The sequence below is a fragment of the Haliotis rufescens genome, unplaced genomic scaffold (assembly GCF_023055435.1).
Source record: "Haliotis rufescens isolate VD_foot unplaced genomic scaffold, xgHalRufe1.0.p SCAF_3, whole genome shotgun sequence".
Classification (NCBI taxonomy): domain Eukaryota; kingdom Metazoa; phylum Mollusca; class Gastropoda; order Lepetellida; family Haliotidae; genus Haliotis; species Haliotis rufescens.
The window spans coordinates 12,745,304-12,764,491 of record NW_025964001.1 but is presented as its reverse complement, the minus strand read 5'-3'; the positions used below and the strand labels follow the sequence as shown (position 1 = coordinate 12,764,491).

Here is a 19,188-nt window from a genome sequence, read left to right as displayed (position 1 = left end):
AGTTATTTAACGACGTGACGTTAACATTTACCACATATTACATTATGGGTTAGTGCTGACAATCCAATTAACAATCATGGAACTTGGATACAAAGGCGCAAGTAGGCCCCCCTCCGAAATATAATTAATGTGGTTCACTTGTGTTAGAATTAAGATTACATTCGTCTGAAGTTACACTGGTTTCACAAAGCAAAAATAGGTCTTTGTCAGCCTGAGCGATAAGGTTGAGATCGTAAGACAAAATGACATCATCTGCATCACCCGTCACTCCGTTAAAAACATGACAGTTAAGGATTTCATTGCCCTATTTCTGACACGATTTGTGAATGCATTATAACCTTCCAAAGTACATTTTTGTTTCTTGTCTATGTGTATGTGTTATATGATATATATGTATGATAAATAGTTGTTTCAGTTTAGCATCATTCACTTCGTGAAAGTGTTGATTTTCTTTGTATATGTAAACGTAGCAGAAACACTGGTTGTAGTCATGTGGCTTGCATTATAGTTTACAAGTTACAGCATATTTCGACCCAAGCCTTACTTGGTCACGCCGATGTTTTATACTTCAATACATATTTCTAATAATATTTTCGCAATTCATTCACTGACATTCGCACATGGGTGATCCTCAACCTAATCGTACGTTTATGAATAAATTGATACCATTTTCATAATAAAATGGTGTTCCTATGATCGCTTTAAAAACAATGAAAGAATGAATGAATGTCTTTATTTCCTCCAGATACATCCGAAGATTCTCAAAACATCGAAATTATGTAATTAAATAATTAAATAACAAAAAAATCAAGCATATATTTTATATCAATGTCTCGCATATTTATATAAGCTATAAACAGTGAGAACTTTTGGTTATATTACCATACGTTGTTTCGGATATTTTAATGTTTTTAAATTGATATAAATACTTTGAGAATTCTATACAAAAGAAATGCCACGTTATTTCATAAATGTCATTGTTATCTGCACCAAGAAAGAATGCTAACATATCACGGTCTTCGATCATCTCTATTCTAACATACATTTCAACATCAAGATTATCAATAAGAGCGGAAAAGAATACTTCTCTCTCTGAAAGTATACATTCACAGTTTAAGATGACATGCTGAAAATGAAAATGCTGTAGTAAAGAGAATTAAGAGTGCGAATTGCTTTTGTACCGCTCTCTTCAATATATAATTTGAAAGAAAGATTACCTTGTGGAACAACACCCGCATATTTCACATTAGCAAACAAAGGTATGTCATAATCTCCAAATTGATAAGCATGTGAACACAATAATTGCTACTTTTTATGAATCACAACAATTATACTATGCATTATAAGTTAATCGCCAGAAACACAGTTATGAGGTCATTTATATCACAAGAAAAAGCCAAGCTGAGATAACTCTACCCTGACCTATACATTGTCCAACAGCAAATAATTCAGATCGCTCGCCCTTATACTGAACACACGCAAACATGGAGGTATAACAGTGATCTAACAGAGACCACATTTTACCTCTAATACCAATATGATAGAGTTTTACGAAGAGACCCGAGTGCCATATTCGATCAAAACCTTTTCTCGTTATCTAGAAATGCTGTGTGTACATGATACCTGTTAACATAACTTTGTACACATTCAATGGGGGTAAATAGCGACATGACCGCACCGTGCTCTTTCCCAAAGCCAACCGCAACATATCCGGAAAATTAAAGGCATTTCGGCATGCTCGTTTCTAATCTGTGATTTATCTTTTTTACCCTTATATATAGATCTAGTTACCCCGTGTCTACAGGCTGCAGGTGTGTACCGAAGTCTGAAAATAGCATTAAATAATAGTGCTAACTTCCGCACGAGAAGCTCATCACCAAACATCACATGTTCATTTTAAATATTATTAGGGCCAGGTGATTTGATCTGCTTTAGTTTCTGTACATATCGAGTGACCACGGATATTTCAGCACAAACACATGTATTAGTTTCATTGTTTCATTAATAAAGGCTAATTTCGCAATTTCATTGTCAATACCATGTTAAAAGTCTTGGTCGAACTGGTCAGAGTCATATGGTTTCGCTAGATCCGCATAGTACCTACCTCAAAGCTGACATATGCATAGTAACACAGTTTTCTGACATTCGCACAAGTGTGATCCTCAATCTATTCGTACGTTTATGAATTAATTGATACCATTTTTCATAAGAAAAAAAACTTCCCGTGATCGTTTTTAAAACAAAGGATGTCGTTATTTGGCTTCTTTTGAGGGTCTTGTTAAGTCGTGTGAGTGAGTGAATGAGTTGGGTTTCATGCCGCTTTCAACAGTATTCTAGTTTTACCCCGGCGTGTCAGCTTAATGTGAGGAGAGAGCCCAAAGTGATTCAGGTCTCTGTGGTTTACCATTTTGGTAAAACTCTCTACCACGGGTATGGTGCTGACAAACCTAGTAACATAATTCGAACCAGGATTGGAACCCACGATCATAGGTGTCTGACGTGCCGAAGGGACGCAACTTTGCGCAGAGAATTGGTGCGCCTTAGACGACTGGGTCAACCGTGCAGAGGAGTAGTCGTGTGATAGAAGATATATTTACTGCATAATCATTTACAAAATTGTGCACTGAATTGCAACTGAGGTTGAGAAAAAGCTTTTAGTTATGTATTGAGTGATAAAATACTGTATTTATCTAGAAATATAAAATCGATGTATAAGTGATTATAATTTTCAAAAATCATGCTTACTTTCACACACAAAATATTTTGGTTTAGGTTTTTGTCAAAGTAAAATACCAAGTATATCAAATATGCTCGGCGAAAGTGAAAAAGGGATATGAAACGATTAATTATATTCAGTGACAAGGAAAGTAGTTTCCCCAGTACTCTCAAAGTCTGTGTATCGACTCGGAATGGGTGAGAACACTGGGTGTGATGATCAAGAATATATCGTTGAGGGAAAAGACAGCATGTCTGAGCATACGCTAACGGGAAAGGAATTCACTGGGCTGTATCGTGCAAGCACGGAACACAGGTTGTTTACGCAAGCTTCTTTCAGTTTCTTCGCACAATAACAAATCCGTCGTCATGCACCAAAGTGAAGTTAAGTACTGAGGTGATCTCATCATGTTTGAGGTGCATATGTGAATATAAATGTATAAATGAAACATATGAAGTCATTGAGACCTTTAGATCATGTGTATCCTGTATTCATACGCATACAAGTGGATGCACTAACCGGTTGTGATAGGTGAGGTGAAATGGGGTTAAACGTCGCGTCCAAGATTACTGCACTTATATAGCGACGTGCATGCATGTGTGTGTGTGGCTGCTTGTACTAGTCAGGACTGCCGATATATAGTGCTAGCCCACTGAGATACCATGCCGAGGTTTAACATGAATACTCCACTCAGACACAGTATACTGACTCCGAGCCGACCAGTCCTTGTTTTAGACCCTTAATGCCGAGCGCCTGACATGGTAAGGAACAAGTACCATCTTTTAACGTATTTTGGTATGACGCGGCCGGGGATCGAACCCCGGACCTTCCGCTCTCCGGGCGGACGCTCTACCACTAAACCACGGAGGCGGTCTTCTGATAGGTAAACCGGGTGAGTGAATGCATTTAGTTGGATGCCGCTGTGAACAGTATTTCAGTTATATAAAGTCGCGCTAGCTTAATGTGTGAGGACAATCTAAAACGATCCCCTTTCGTAGAAGATTTCTGCATTTTGAAACTGATGAGTATGGGATCCCTCTGACAAAGCACAAATCTAGGAGTTGACATAAATAATGCACCCAACGTTTCACAGCAGTTCTTATTAGCTCAAAGTTAATTAGCTCTGAATTGGTGGTATTCGGTAATTGATTGGGATGGTAATACTACTTTCTTACTCATTTCAAAATTAAGGCTTTCCGTAGCAGTGATCGCATTCGTAAATGCATAAACGCATTCGTAAGGTAAGACCATATTGTTTTAATGCTACATTTAGATCAGAGAACGGTCGTCACTATGCAGTCAATCTCGTGATTGGGATATTTTTGGGTTTGGTCTGATACCGCAAATTGGTATCTTGTTTGGATTCTGAACACTTGAATGTGTTCTTTGGTGCGTATGTCGAATGTTCTCGAAGTTTCTCCTGTGCATGATTTCCCCACAATGTGGTGTACGTAAACGGTTCCAAATGGGTCATGTCGGTGGTGCTGGGACGTTTCCCCGTGGCACTGTTGAATGTCTTGGATAGTTTCCTCCTCTTGAAATATAACATCTACTTAAGAAGCAAACAACTATTAAAGGTTTTCCTTTGGCAATTAGTAACATGTCGCATATTATATTACGAAATATTGCAACATTATTGAGACGAATTTCCTTGTATCGAACCCCGTGGGGATGCCGGGTTTAAATTGCTCAACAGCAACCTATGCCGGTCGTATTAATAGATGGGTTGGCAGGTTCGCTGACTTAGTTCTTGGTGTGACATCGTACCCACACAATATTAATCACTGGATTGTCCAGACTCAAATATGTACAGGCCGCCGTCACATTGTGGGGTGCGGCGTTTTGCAGGAGCAGATACAAAAAAGTTCACGTTGCGCAGTCACATGTCGTATTGTCTGTACTTGAATGCGCTGGCGTAAGTAACCTCAAGTTCCGTGAGCAGTTCAGTGTTGAACTGTGGAAATCTAGGTCATGCCGTGTCTGATATACAGAAGATATGTACTCATGAAGCAGAAACGACAAACAGACATAATTTTAGAGATGCGATAGTTTTAATGAACATTACAATCTTCAGTCGGGTTGGTCATGACGTTCTTCCACCACCAGGGTATTCACTCTGCGATAAGGAGACACTTTTACCGTGGATACAACTGGTGTTGACACTGATGGCTTTTCACTTTTCAGATAGAGACTCTACAAAAAGGGAAATATTACTTACATTCAACAGTATCATTTATTCAATTTTGAATCGATTTTCACTTTGTTCAAATTCACTGGGTTTTTTACCTTCAAAGAATTATGACCAATTGACCAATCTGTATGAGCGTTGGAGCTTGCGAGGGACACAGATGAATTAATAACATTTGGCATGTCAAAAAGATTCCTATGCATAGGTGATGAAAGATAATGTAGTTGATGTGGGTGACACAGTACAGACATCAAAAGGTAAAATATGCAAAGATAAGAATATCTTAAGGATATGAGTTAAACTAATGATAGTTTTTGTTTTAAGTTTATCTTGGGGATTTGTAGAATAAAGGTTATTCCTTTTTAATCATGTCCATGAAGACACGGTTTTATATTTTTCACATGTGTTTCATTTGACCAGTTAGATTTCATACACACTGAACAGATGGATGATGAACAATATGAATGTTTGGACATTTTGAAAGCGAGGTGTGAGCTCGGTGGAACATTTATCTAAACTTGTACTTTAAATAAGGTCGAGAAACATTCAACTGTAATCTTGAGACATATTTCACCAACGCCCTAAGATTAGAGGAAAGCATTTCTATTGGGCGGGAATGTCAAGGCGACGTTACAGTTTTAACCCTCTCTGTTTTTATCACCACAAATTATGGTTAGTTCTCTGTTTACTGTTACTTCAGTTATGCAATATCCTAGACCACTGAACAAATATGCCACGTCCTTTGGTCAAGGTAATAATACTTCTTTCCCTGTCCAAACAGGAACGCAACATATCTATCTTTATTATGAAGTAAATGTGTATATATGAAGTTATTTAGATGTGCATTTATCGGAGTGAATGAGTGAAATAGAGCGTTAGTGTCTCAGGTTTGGGCGCGTTTTTAACTGCATTACATATGTGGCAGCCAAATGGATGTAATATACAAAGTGTCACCTGCCATAAACATATGCCGTTTTTGTGAAACCATCGAGCAAAACAAGGACCATAACACGATCAGCGGATCTATACGGAGTTGTGGCTACATAGTAATCCTTGTCCCCGTGTCAACGAGTGAGTATGGTTTTATAGTACTATTGTAGTGAAAAATATGTTAGAAATATGAATTAATTGTTGTTCATCGATATAACTGTGCTTTATATAAATGGTGTTGAGAAACCGTAAATGAAAATAAATATTGTATTGTGTAACAAAGTAGGGAACGTAGAATCAAGAACAGTGCATGTGCATGGGTAGAATAGACTTTATGTATTAATGTATGTAATTGCTATGGAGCAAGCTGGAATCTAGGAATGACCAGGATGACCCGACAAGGTCAGCGGCCAGGGATATCTAGCCAGCTCCGGGCGAGGTTCGCCAGTTCCGCGGAGTTCAGCTTGGTACGTGGAATAAAGTAGAGAAAATACATCCCCGGTGTTATCGTTATTCCAACCGTACGATAGTACAGCACATTTAGCAATGTTCCAGCAACATTACAGCCGGGGACATCTTGGTGCAGACACTGTACCCATGTGGGGAATCGATCATAGACCTTCATCGTGATGCACACAGTATTCCAACAGTACGACTCACAGTGCGACAGTGGTTACATATATTACTCCCGTCTTTCAATGGCTATAAGTTGCTGGAGGCGTAGACAAAAACGGCTATCTGTGACTGACTATTTGAATGGTGTTCACTATGATTGGATCGCAGCCTACCTAATCTCATGGCTATTTCGTATATCGTAATGATAAAACACCAAGGCATATACAAAAATTGCTTTATTGACAGATAGTATACATTATACATAATACATTATGACATGCCTTCATTCCTTTGACTTATTGACCACATCGCGACCTTGACACTATTTAGTCAAGGCGTGTGCAGCATGTTGCTGTAGCTTCATCACATTCTACAGGTTTGTTGCAGAAGCGGTCAATGTCGATGGAGAGGAGTATGCCAGCAACGATGAAGACGATGGCGGCAATAAGAGTGATCCCCCAGGAAAAACCCAGATAGAAGACGGCGAAATATATCTCGCCTCTGATCCAGTAGACAAACAAACCGCACAAGAGCAAGGCAGCTTTAAAAAGATTTATATATGAATCAGCACATGCTATGATTAGAAGGCCTTAGTTACATTTATATTTGTATTTGTATGTTTGAGTTTGGTATCATACGGGTAACCATTGATCGAGGGGGGACACTTTCTACTTATTTCTGTTTTGAATATTCTTATTTAGGAATGGTATTATTGATCGACTGATTTTTGTTCAACGACACTCAGCAATATCCCAGCTATATGACGGCGGTCTGTAAATCATCGAGTCTGGTCAGACAATCCAGTGATTGACAACGTACGCATCTATGTCGTCGCCTCTTACGACAAGCATACCTTTGCTTACCCGGAATCAAGACAATAAGTTGTGAATGGTCGAGTAGAATTCTTACATTTGGAAACAATAACCTCTCTAAACCGGTACAAAGATGTGAATGGTCCAGTTGAATTCTTACATTTGGAAACAGGAACTGTAACTACTCCTACCTGGTATAAAGGCGTGTATGATCGCTGCAATCCGGATTACAATTTTGTTTACACATGCGACATCACACAGGAGGATGAAAGAAAGAATGACGCCGACAAAACCAAGGATCAAGCCAATCGTCACAACCACTTGCACGGCAATAAACCAGCCTTCATCTGCAAGATAGAGGAAACAATGATACAATGATATGGTGTGGCCCTTCCCCAAATAGACATAGGTAAACCAGTCTTAATCTGCAAGATGCAGTGAATAAAGTACTGTAACATGGTGTGTTCCTTCCCCAATAGATCTATGTAAACCATAGATCTGCAAGATTTGTCCTGTAAGATACAGTGCATAATGATACATTAGTTAACATGGCGTGTACCTTCTCTAATATATAAAACAGCTGTTGATCTGCATGATAAGTGTATTATGTACTGTAACATGGCGTGTACCTTATATTTATTAGATAATATAAAACCTCGTTTACTCACAATCTCTCCGATCCTGAAAATAATCGAGTTTTCTGTAATTCGAGACCAACGAAGTACCAACATTCTACTATTGTGACGATCAGAATATGCTAGTACATTTGTGCCTTAAAGTTGCAACCAAAAATTCATGAAGTTCGAGCAACCGCCGTTTCACTGTATAGTGAGTGAGTTTGATTTAACGCCGCTTTTAACAGTATTCTAGTTACACCACGGCGTGTCAGCTTTATGTTGGAGGAAAGCCCGCAGTGATGCAGATCTGAGACGTTTACCACTTTGGTGAAACCCAGGAGCACGGGTATGGTGCTGACAAACCTAGAAACATAATCGGGGCGAACCGGGATTCGAACACACAATCATAGGGGACGCGACTCTGCACAGCGAATCCCGGCTCCTTAGACGACTGGACCACCCGTGCCCCCGTTTCACTGGATAAGAATTTAACATCGATGCTCTCTATCTGCACTGACATAGAGTATACTGTAAAAACAGTTTCATTTGCGTGTTGTTCACATAAGACTGAAATATGCATCCCGATGGTTTGTTTAAAGGTTATAATAAGACGTTAATTGCTTTCTACATCTAAATAAAGGCGTTGTCATTATTACATATTACTGGTTATTGTGTTAAGGAGCTGTTTATTTAATAGAATCCATCCACGTGAAGACAGATATATTTCGTTTCACTTCATCTTTTGGGTTATCTAAATCGTACATTTAGAACACTCCACATTTTAGACATACCTCCTAGTGGATCAGATGGAGTTGAGACACATACGCTCCCGGTGCACCTCTCCCAGAGTCCTTCGTTCTGACCTCCTCTTGCACTCCATAGTGGCGTCCCGAACCCCAGAAGAAGAAGGCCAAATGCAAAGAGAAACAAGAATGCTGACACCTTGACGAAGATCGAAGTCGTACCACAACAACCTGCGTGTGTCATCTCGGACGCTTCCTGGGGAATAATTCCAAATCCGACTCAGCTATCCCTTTAAATAGTCACTGAGGTTTCATTGGTTTCCAGATAATGAAAATGCAAATAAAATGGTCACATGATGAACTACTTTGAGTTATTCAGGTTTACACGTGCTTTGGATAACAATATTATGATGTAGGGTGGTCACATGATTGTGTGGTGTGTATATATATATATATATATATATATATATATATATATATATATATATATATATATATACACCCACCTCGACGGATTTAGGTGGTTGATGCGCCGCCTGAATATTGATAACATCACGTCCATCGTAGTCCCATTAGGAACGAAATATTGTTAATTTAGAGCTTGGCGACTATATATTTTCCTCGAAATCAATTTAAATCAAGAAGCATATGACATGAAGACCCGTGAAGAATAATGCATATAGTTTTCTGTTTACTGACCACGAATGCGTATATTTCATCAGGACCAGGGACTGCAATCATGATGTACACTGTTCCATTTACTGGGGTTGAACTAGGCATTGTGTAGAAGTGCTATCAAAATGGACATTATTGTAATTATCATATTTGACAAATTAAAATAAATGAATGCAACAAACAGTCAGACTGGTTGGGCCCATCATCAGCCCAGGCTCCTTGCCTCCTCTACACGCAGTCCAGTCAGCAAATTAGACTTCTCTCGGGAAGTGCTGCCTGGTCAAACTCACAAAGAACCATTCAGAGAATGGGAAGTCTTCCAAACACTGCAGCCTTCTGCATTGCCCAGATTGACAGAAGGGCTGTCCTGGCAGCAAATCCGGGTACACTACCAATGTCAGTCAACGGATTGGGAGGCACCAAATCTAATACACCGAGAACAATGGAGAGTAGGACAAGTTCAGGCGTGTCATTCCGTAAGCAAGGTACGCATATTTGCCATGGTCATCCAGAATATTACCAATCATATTAGTGTCAGAATCCAGAGTGAAAGCGCCGCCTTGAAAGCATTTCAGTTAGTCATTCGAGGACGAATGGATCCTAAATAAGAGTGTTGTCCCTTCGTTTAGTTTTTGTGTAACACAGTAATCGTCAGATCAGTGATAATATCTTTTTGGGTAAGCAGTGTTTGGTGTATATAACGTTTTAATAATCTGCAACTGGATCGCGAGGTTAGATTACAAATTGAAATAAATAAGAAATTTTATATTTTGCTTACAACTACGCTCTTCAATCAAGGTTGGACCATCAGAAGTTTTAAGGTAGACATTCATACGAATTTATTTAATATGACACGTCGCATGTCAACATGATGCTATCACATGCTATAATCTTCACACGGAGTTTTCACGCCTCCTTACTGTCGGACACTTACTATTTCAATGAAAATGAAAATTGCTTATCCTTTTCGCGAACACCGGGTGTCATCAATGATTTTCAGTGATCCATTGATACAAGTTTCATCACTATTTCGCCATATGGAATCTGTTTCGGCAGCTATTCAAGATGGATTTTTCTCTGGCGTGGACGTTTTTAATTCAATATTTTATGTCATGGTTCTGTGCCAGGTTGGTCGAACAACAAAATGAACACAGGGACACACCAGCTTTTGAAACAACTAATATGCAAAAGTTTGAAATCAAAATAAACATCACATTAGATATACCTACTCAACTCTCATAGAAGTTGGATATGGAGCAACGTCAAGAACGACCTCCGCTATTTCCTGTTCCCACTTGAGAGGCACATTTACGGCTGCAACTTCGCCAAGGAGTCGCTTGGATACTTCGTCAGTGATCACACTGTAAGTGGTATTCCTTGGTGTGTAGTAGCCCTTAAAAGTCCAGTTTCCAAAATATACATCCCCATTCATGTCCAACATATGATTTCGAGATGTTACTGTGCTCCTTCCGACGTCTGAAATGGAACATCTTTCTCCACAAGGACCTTCACCCAACACCAATCCGGTAACGATAGTTAACAGGGCCTGAAAAAATAATGCATGTACCGCATGCAATTCTTAACTTGAAACAAAGAAATTTATAGCATATCCGACTGCGTTTTAGTCACTTTGTAAAAGAAGAATTGTAAGGCCGTGATTGTTTTGTTTTATTTACTCCTACATAACTACTGTTCAAATGAATTAAACATTGTAGGTATACATCTGCACTTTCCATGGTAAATCAATTTTCTGTATTTCTATAGATAAATATAAGTATAATAATGGTATGCAACTTGTATTAGTCCACATTCTTTATATGGCAGCGTTCTACATTGTAAGAAAAGGAATGGAATTTTGCGTGGGAAGTAAAAAATCCAGCAACGCTCAGTGACGTTGAAATACACCATGATGGTGAAATGAGGTCACATAATGCGGTCACATTGTACTGAAATCAGTGTTAAAACAGCTGAAGCAATAGACGTAAACTTATGCATAAACATTTCAGCCACCTGACGTAAAACGACAAAGCTTTTGTAGCTATACTTTTTGTGTGAAACGTCGAATGGTCTTCCTTATGACTTGATACTGTTCAAGACAGGAGTTCACACACACTCATTCCAGATGACTTATATAGTTATATAGTTTCTGTTGCATCGTTTTATGTTATGGGAATAAAATAACTGATATTCATTGTTATTTCCTGAGGAGCATTTTGAACTTTACAATTTAACAGCAGGTATAGTTAAATGCATTTATGAGTATGTGGATTTTATCCGTACAGTTATAGTTATACTCCTCACAAGAAGAAATAACAACAAACTGAAAAATATGTACCTGAAAACCCCAAAGTGAAAGAAACGTTCATTGGACAAACGTGTAAGAAGCGCCCGGATAATGCTACCCTAACAACACCATGCAGAAGTGTTTTTTTGCAGCGAGATCAACTACGTGCATTGAAAGTGTTAAATACCGACAACAGTGCAATTTGAGGCACCGTTAGACGTCTTGCAACCACCACAGAGCAGGCTCCGGTCGTATTAATGGTGCCGCTATGGGAATTAAGTACTATATTCATCGGAGAATAACTTTAAGGTTGATAACTCTCTACTGTCAAACTGGCCTGCTCAGAGAAAGACCACGCACACGTTTTCCAAGGGGAGACAACTATCAGAGATGACCGTTACTTAGCTGGAAATAATTTCACGACGTCGATATTTTCTTTTCCATACCGTGTACTCAGTTGGGTTAGATGTGTCGATAAACGTAAAACTCATTGATCCTCCCATGAAGTGTTAAGACTGAGCATCCACACCCAACAGAGGCATCAGAATCAGGAGGAGAGACACCAAATATTCCGCCATGGCTCCTCTCAAGATAGCTGGTGAACACTGCATGTTGATGGCACTGTATTACAAGCCAAACGTTTCGTGTACCAGAACGCCTGAATGAAACAAACCTATTTGTGTGTTAGTTCTTCATACATTTGTGTTTAAACATGATTCAACAGAAACTATAACAGAAAATATATTACTTGCATCATCTAACAATAACGTGTAACACACAAATAAACGGTTTATTTAAAATTATTTATATATGTTTACTACGGCATGGTATATTTACCTTGTTCCCTACCATATGCTTGTCCCAATGAAGTCGAACTGTAACACAAACACTAGCTGTGAAATCGAATGTGTGGCCCAGAGCAATGACTGTCACTATCTCTCTCCTTAACAACACAGGAATAATTTAATGTACACCCCTCTCGTTTCTGCTTGACTGACACTCTCTCATGTGGCCCAGGGACGCCCAGTGATGTATCACTACTTGATATAACAGATATATGGTGTCGCGGAGATAAAGATCCGAGTGAACTAAATATTTCATCGGGGTGGCCGAAATAAGAATGTTTCCATAATAAATTGACCCATATATCCCTCAGGTGTACAACTGTAATCGCATCGACTCCAAATGTAGACTATTTATAGAGCTTTAATTCTGACTAAATAAATATTGAGAATAAGATTTTATCTGTGATCTTTATTGTTTAATTAGGAGATAAACATTCTGTGTTTTCAATGTAGAACAAGAACTTGTAAATGTAGTCGTGCTAAATTGAATTTGGCACCGAACGCGCAGCGTGAGGTTTCAAATGTTAAATATTGTTATAACTTGTTTCAGAGTGAGTGAGTGAGGATGGTTTTTACGCCGCTTTTAGCAATATTCAAGCCATATCACGTTTGGGGACACCAGAAATGGGCTTCACACATTGTACCCATGTCGGGAATTGAACCCGGGCTTTCGGCGTGATGAGCGAACGCTTTAACCACTTGGCTACCCGACCGCCCCACTTGTTTCAGAAACAGGTCCACAAACAGCTAAAAAAACCAGAAAACTTTCTATGATAATAAATGATAACATGATAACTTGCGGTTAATAGCGCAAAGTCTGTTAAAGGGGAAGTGTACACGCAAAAATCACTTTCTTTCTTTTTCTAAACAAAACGCAATTTTAGAATTAATTAGTATCTGTGTTTGAAAATATACACTCATTTTTTTCACAGTGAACGTAGGAAGCTCACAATAGTGTGAAAATGATATGCCGTTATGAGGCCTTCGTTTTTCGAGCTAAACAGGCCTGAGTTATCCCCCTTAGATTATGACGTAATTGGTGCCAATTCAAATGGGTCCCTGTCTATTCTCAACGCAAAAGATATCAAGTACCAGTTTTCGGTAAAACAACATGGCCTACGACACACTCCGGCGCAGTGGTGACTCAGCATAACACTATGCTGGCTGGCATCTGAGACGCTAGAATCACACACCTGGACCTACACCACGTGAAGCGGCTCTAACAAAGCATGATGACGTCATAATGTTTATCAATTGGCACCAATGACGTCATATTGCAAGGGGCATAAGCCATGGTGTTTTTGTTGTGGAAAAAGAACACTTGGTAAATGTGAAAAATATAAATCGTTTTAATGCGAAAAATATGTTAATTAATTGTGATATTTTTATATTTTTGTCTATGACACTTCTATGTTAACACTTTTAATGTGGAAAAAGTACAAGAAAAATAGGTTCATTTCCGTGTGAACTTGCCCTTTAAATACTTGAAAACTTAGAAACACCGAGTACTTACACGGGAGATGTAATCTTATTGGCGAAATGTTTTTCCCTGCTTGTCCAATTATTTGCTGGTTGATAAGATGTGCAATGTAGGAACGAACATGTGTAACTTATTGACAACGCTGAATTACAGAGAATGTGGTATTAGCTTGCTTTATTTCGGCTTTTTACGATTCGCACTTAGTTTATTTCTGCAGAAAACGTTTTATTCCCTAATTGCGTTCGTGACTGTCAGGAGATTTGCATTGACACATAATCTTACAGACAATATCTATTATCAGGGTAAGCAATGACAATATATAGCAATGACAATTTCAACTTCTTGGCTATATTAGTGAGGTATCAGCACTTTGCCAGCGTTGTTACTGAAACAAAAGAGAGGGAATTGAACGAAGCTGTATTTTGGTTTTCTGTTTACTGTAACTTCAGTTATGCAATATCCTAGACCATTGAACAATTATGCCACGTCCTTTGATCAAGGTAATAATGCTTCTTTCCCTGTCTAAATAGGAACGCAACATATCTATCTTTATTATGAAGTAAATGTGTATATATGAAGTTATTTAGATGTGCATTTATCGGAGTGAGTGAGTGAAATAGAACGTTAGTGTCTCAGGTTTAGGGGCGTTTTTAACTGCATTACATATGTGGCAGCCAAATGGATGTAATATACAAAGTGTCACCTGCCATAAACATTTGCCATTTTTGTGAAACCATCGAGCAAAACAAGGACCATAACACGATCAGCGGATCTATACGGAGTTGTGGCAACATAGTAATCCTTGTCCCCGTGTCAAAGAGTGAGTATGGTTTTATAGTACTATCGTAGTAATAAATATGTTAGAAATATGAATTAATTGTTGTTCATCGATATAACTGTGCTTTTTATAAATTGTGTTGAAAAACTGTAAATGAAGATAAATATTATATTGTGTAACAAAGTAGGGAACGTAGAATCACTAACAGTGCATGTGCATGGGTAGAATAGACTTTATGTATTAATGTATGTAATTGCTATGGAGCTAGCTGGAGTCCTGGGCCCATTTGCACAAAGTGATCTTAGCGCTAAGATGATGGTAACTCCCATACTTTAACATAGGCTTACGATTGTCTTAGCGCTAAGATCGCTTTGTGCAAGTCGGCCCAGAAATGATCAGGATGATCCGACAAGGTCTGCGGGGAGGGATATCTAACGGCTCCGGTCGTTCGGCTTGGTACGTGGAATAAAGTAGAGACAATACATCCACGGTGTTATCGTAATTCCAAACGTACGATAGTACGGCACATTCAGCAATGTTCCAGCAACATTACAGCCGGGGACATCTTGGTGCAGACACCCATGTGGGGAATCGATCATAGACCTTCATCGTGATGAAAAAACATTTGGGAATTTGGTTACCCTGGACATGAATTAAAGATAACACGTTATATGACCTTCTTAATATATGTATCTAAAATCATAAGCATGCTGCTGAGCCTACAAGTGCGAGTCCATGGGAAAACCTAGGCGATTAATTTGGTTAAACGAATTAATTGTCCTCGGTTTATAAGACCGCCTAGAGCATCTGCCCGGCGAGCAGAAGGTTGAGGCTAAAACAAGGACTGGTCGGCTTGGAGTCTGTATACTGTGTCTGAGTTGGCTATTCATGTTAAACTGCGGCATGGCATCTCATTGGGCTAGCACTATTAAATTGACATTAGTTCGGACTAGTACAAGCAGACAGACACACACACGCACGCACACAGTATTCCAACAGTACGACTCACAGTGCGACAGTGGTTACATATATTACTCCCGTCTTTCAATGGCTATAAGTTGCTTGAGGCGTAGACAAAAACGGCTATCTGTGACTGACTATTTGAATGGTGTTCACTATGATTGGATCGCTGCCTAGCTAATCTCATGGCTATTTCGTATATCGTAATGATAGAACACCAAGGCATATACGAAATTTGCTTTATTGACAGATAGTATACATTATACATTGACAGATAGTATACATTATACATAATACATTATGACATGCCTTCATTCCTTTGACCTATTGACCACATCGCGACCTGGACACTGTTTAGTCAAGGCGTGTGCAGCATGTTGCTGTAGCTTCATCACATTCTACAGGCTTGTTGCAGAAGCGGTCAATGTCGATGGAGAGGAGTATGCCAGCGACGATGAAGACGATGGCGGCAATAAGAGTGATCCCCCAGGAAAACCCCAGATAGAAGACGGCGAAATATATCTCGCCTCTGATCCAGTAGACAAACAAACCGCACAAGAGCAAGGCAGCTTTAAAAAGATATATATATGAATCAGCACATGCTATGATTAGAAGGCCTTAGTTACATATATATTTGTATTTGTATGTTTGAGTTTGGTATCATAAGGGTAACCATTGATCGAGGGCGTACACTTTCTACTTATTTCTGTTTTGAATATTCTTATTTAGGAATGGTATTATTGATCGACTGAATATTGTTCAACGACACTCAGCAATATCCCAGCTATATGACGGCGGTCTGTAAATCATCGAGTCTGGTCAGACAATCCAGTGATTGACAACATATGCATCTATGTCGTCGCCTCTTACGACAAGCATAGCTTTGCTTACCCGGAATCCAGACAATAAGTTGTGAATGGTCGAGTAGAATTCTTACATTTGGAAACAATAACCTCTCTAAACCGGTACAAATATGTGAATGGTCCAGTTGAATTCTTACATTTGGAAACAATAACCTCTCTAAACCGGTACACAGATGTGAATGGTCCAGTTGAATTCTTACATTTGGAAACAGGAACTGTAACTACTCCCTACCTGGTATAAAGGCGTGTATGATCGCTGCAATCCGGATTACAATTTTGTTTATACATGCGACATCACACAGGAGGATGAAAGAAAGTATGACGCCGACAAAACCAAGGATCAAGCCAATCGTCACAACCACTTGCACGGCAATAAACCAGCCTTCATCTGCAAGACAGAGGGAACAATGATACAATAATATGGTGTGGCCCTTCCCCAAATAGACATAGGTAAACCAGTCTTAATCTGCAAGATGCAGTGAATAAAGTACTGTAACATGGTGTGTTCCTTCCCCAATAGACCTATGTAAACCAGTCTTGATCTGCAAGATTTGTCCTGTAAGATACAGTGCATAATGATACATTAGTTAACATGGCGCGTACCTTCTCTAATATATAAAACAGCTGTTGATCTGCATGATAAGTGTATAATGTACTGTAACATGGCGTGTACCTTATATTTATTAGATAATGTAAAACCTCGTTTACTCACAATCTCTCCGATCCTGAAAATAATCGATTTTTCTGTAATTCGAGACCAACGAAGTACCACCATTCTACTATTGTGACGATCAGAATATGCTAGTACATTTGTGCCTTAAAGTTGCAACCAAAAATTCATGAAGTTCGAGCAACCGCCGTTTCACTGTATAGTGAGTGAGTTGGATTTAACGCCACTATTAACAGTATTCTAGTTACACCATGGCGTGTCAGCTTTATGTGGGAGGAAAGCCCGCAGTGATGCAGATCTGAGACGTTTATCACTTTGGTGAAACCCACGAGCACGGGCATGGTGCTGACAAACCTAGAAACATAATCGGGGCGAACCGGGATTCGAACCCACAATCAAAGGTTTCTGACGTGCCCAAGGGACGCAACTCTGCACAGCGAATCACGGCGCCTTAGACGACTGGGCCATCCGAGCCCCCGTTTCACTGGATAAGAATTTAACATCGATGCTCTCTATCTGCACTGACATAGAGCATACTGTAATAACAGTTTCATTAGCTTGTTGTTCACATAAAACTGAAATATGCATCCCGATGGTTTGTTTAAAGGTTATAATAAGACGTTAATTGCTTTCTACATCCCAATAAAGGCGTTGTCATCCATAAATATTACTTGTTATTGTGTTAAGGAGCTGTTTATTTAATAGAATCCATCCACGTGAAGACAGATATATTTCGTTTCACTTTATCTTTTGGGTTATCTAAATCGTACATTTAGAACACTCCACATTTTAGACATACCTCCTAGTGGATCAGATGGAGTTGAGACACATACGCTCCCGGTGCACCTCTCCCAGAGTCCTTCGTTCTGACCTCCTCTTGCACTCCATAGTGGCGTCCCGAACCCCAGAAGAAGAAGGCCAAATGCAAAGAGAAACAAGAATGCTGACACCTTGACCAAGACCGAAGTCGTACCACAACAACCTGCGTGTGTCATCTCGGACGCTTTCTGGGGAATAATTCCAAATCCGACTCAGCTATCCCTTTAAATAGTCACTGAGGTTTCATTGGTTTCCAGATAATGAAAATGCAAATAAAATGGTCACATGATGAACTACTTTGAGTTATTCAGGTTTACATTATATAGGGTCACGTGATTGTGTGGTGTATATATATATATATACACGCACCTCGACAGATTTAGGTGGTTGATGCGCCGCCTGAATATTGATAACATCTCGTCCATCGTAGTCACATTAGGAACGAAATATTGTTAATTTAGAGCTTGGCGACTATTTATTTTCCTCGAAATCAGTTTACATCAAGGAGCTTATGACATGAATGAAGACCCGTGAAGAATAATGCATATAGTTTTCTGTTTACTGACCACGAATGCGTATATTTCATCAGGACCAGGGACTGCAATCATGATGTACACTGTTCCATTTACTGGGGTTGAACTAGGCATTGTGTAGAAGAAGTGCTATCAAAATGGACATTATTATAATTATCATATTTGACAAATTAAAATAAATGAATGCAACAAACAGTCAGACTGGTTGGGCCCATCATCAGCCCAGGCTCCTTGCCTCCTCTACACGCAGTCCAGTCAGCAAATTAGACTTTCTCTCGGGAAGTGCTGCCTGGTCAAACTCACAAAGAACCTTTCTGGGAATGGGAAGTCTTCCAAACACTGCAGCCTTCTGCATAGCCCAGATTGACAGAAGGGCTGTCCTGGCAGCAAACCCGGGTACACTACCAATGTCAGTCAACGGATTTGGGAGGCACCAAATCTAATACATCGAGAACAATGGAGAGTAGGACAAATTGTTACTTGGGATGCAGGCGTGTCATTCCGTAAGCAAGGTACGCATATTTGCCATGGTCATCCAGAATATTACCAATCATATTACTGTCAGAATTCAGAGAATTCCATGATATAAATGATTTCTTTGGATTTATTAAAAAGGACAAGATCGTTTTTTTTGGCTTCGATACGTCGAAGGCTGTATAT

General features: G+C 39.3%; 3 protein-coding genes across 4 annotated transcripts; all 3 read right to left on the bottom strand.

Annotated features, from left to right (window-relative positions):
* Nucleotides 1-4,771: 4,771 nt before the first annotated feature.
* Nucleotides 4,772-9,063, bottom strand: LOC124134801. Of its 2 annotated transcripts, none has more exons than XM_048403766.1 (3): nt 8,670-9,063; nt 7,453-7,608; nt 4,772-4,909 (listed from the first exon to the last, which is right to left on the bottom strand). In XM_048403766.1, exons 1-3 carry the CDS (start codon nt 8,863-8,865, stop codon nt 4,890-4,892), a joined length of 372 nt encoding a protein of 123 aa, XP_048259723.1. In that variant the 5' UTR covers nt 8,866-9,063; the 3' UTR covers nt 4,772-4,889. The 2 variants fall into 2 exon arrangements, with proteins under 2 accessions (XP_048259723.1, XP_046355801.2); XM_046499845.2 differs by lacking the exon at nt 4,772-4,909 and adding an exon at nt 6,671-6,990.
* Nucleotides 9,064-9,218: 155 nt separating this feature from the next.
* LOC125384454 lies at nt 9,219-12,559 on the bottom strand. Its single transcript, XM_048403767.1, has 3 exons — nt 12,418-12,559; nt 10,526-10,842; nt 9,219-9,413 (listed from the first exon to the last, which is right to left on the bottom strand). The coding sequence occupies exons 1-3, from the start codon at nt 12,430-12,432 to the stop codon at nt 9,380-9,382; spliced, it is 366 nt and encodes a 121-aa protein (XP_048259724.1). The 5' UTR covers nt 12,433-12,559; the 3' UTR covers nt 9,219-9,379.
* Nucleotides 12,560-15,875: 3,316 nt separating this feature from the next.
* Nucleotides 15,876-18,315, bottom strand: LOC124134800. Its single transcript, XM_046499844.2, has 3 exons — nt 17,976-18,315; nt 16,739-16,894; nt 15,876-16,212 (listed from the first exon to the last, which is right to left on the bottom strand). The coding sequence occupies exons 1-3, from the start codon at nt 18,169-18,171 to the stop codon at nt 15,998-16,000; spliced, it is 567 nt and encodes a 188-aa protein (XP_046355800.2). The 5' UTR covers nt 18,172-18,315; the 3' UTR covers nt 15,876-15,997.
* Nucleotides 18,316-19,188: the final 873 nt, after the last annotated feature.

Coding starts and splice junctions, on each gene's coding strand:
- LOC124134801 (XM_046499845.2), bottom strand. CDS start 8,865: ATGACACACGCAGGTTGTTGTGGTACGACTTCGATCTTCGTCAAGGTG. Junction 7,609..8,669: donor TCCATCTGATCCACTAGGAG/GTATGTCTAAAA, acceptor TCTATCTTGCAG/ATGAAGGCTGGTTTATTGCC. Junction 6,991..7,452: donor CATACACGCCTTTATACCAG/GTAGGAGTAGTT, acceptor ATCTTTTTAAAG/CTGCCTTGCTCTTGTGCGGT.
- LOC125384454 (XM_048403767.1), bottom strand. Junction 9,414..10,525: donor CCAACTTCTATGAGAGTTGA/GTAGGTATATCT, acceptor CCATTTTGATAG/CACTTCTACACAATGCCTAG.
- LOC124134800 (XM_046499844.2), bottom strand. CDS start 18,171: ATGACACACGCAGGTTGTTGTGGTACGACTTCGGTCTTGGTCAAGGTG. Junction 16,895..17,975: donor TCCATCTGATCCACTAGGAG/GTATGTCTAAAA, acceptor TCTGTCTTGCAG/ATGAAGGCTGGTTTATTGCC. Junction 16,213..16,738: donor CATACACGCCTTTATACCAG/GTAGGGAGTAGT, acceptor ATCTTTTTAAAG/CTGCCTTGCTCTTGTGCGGT.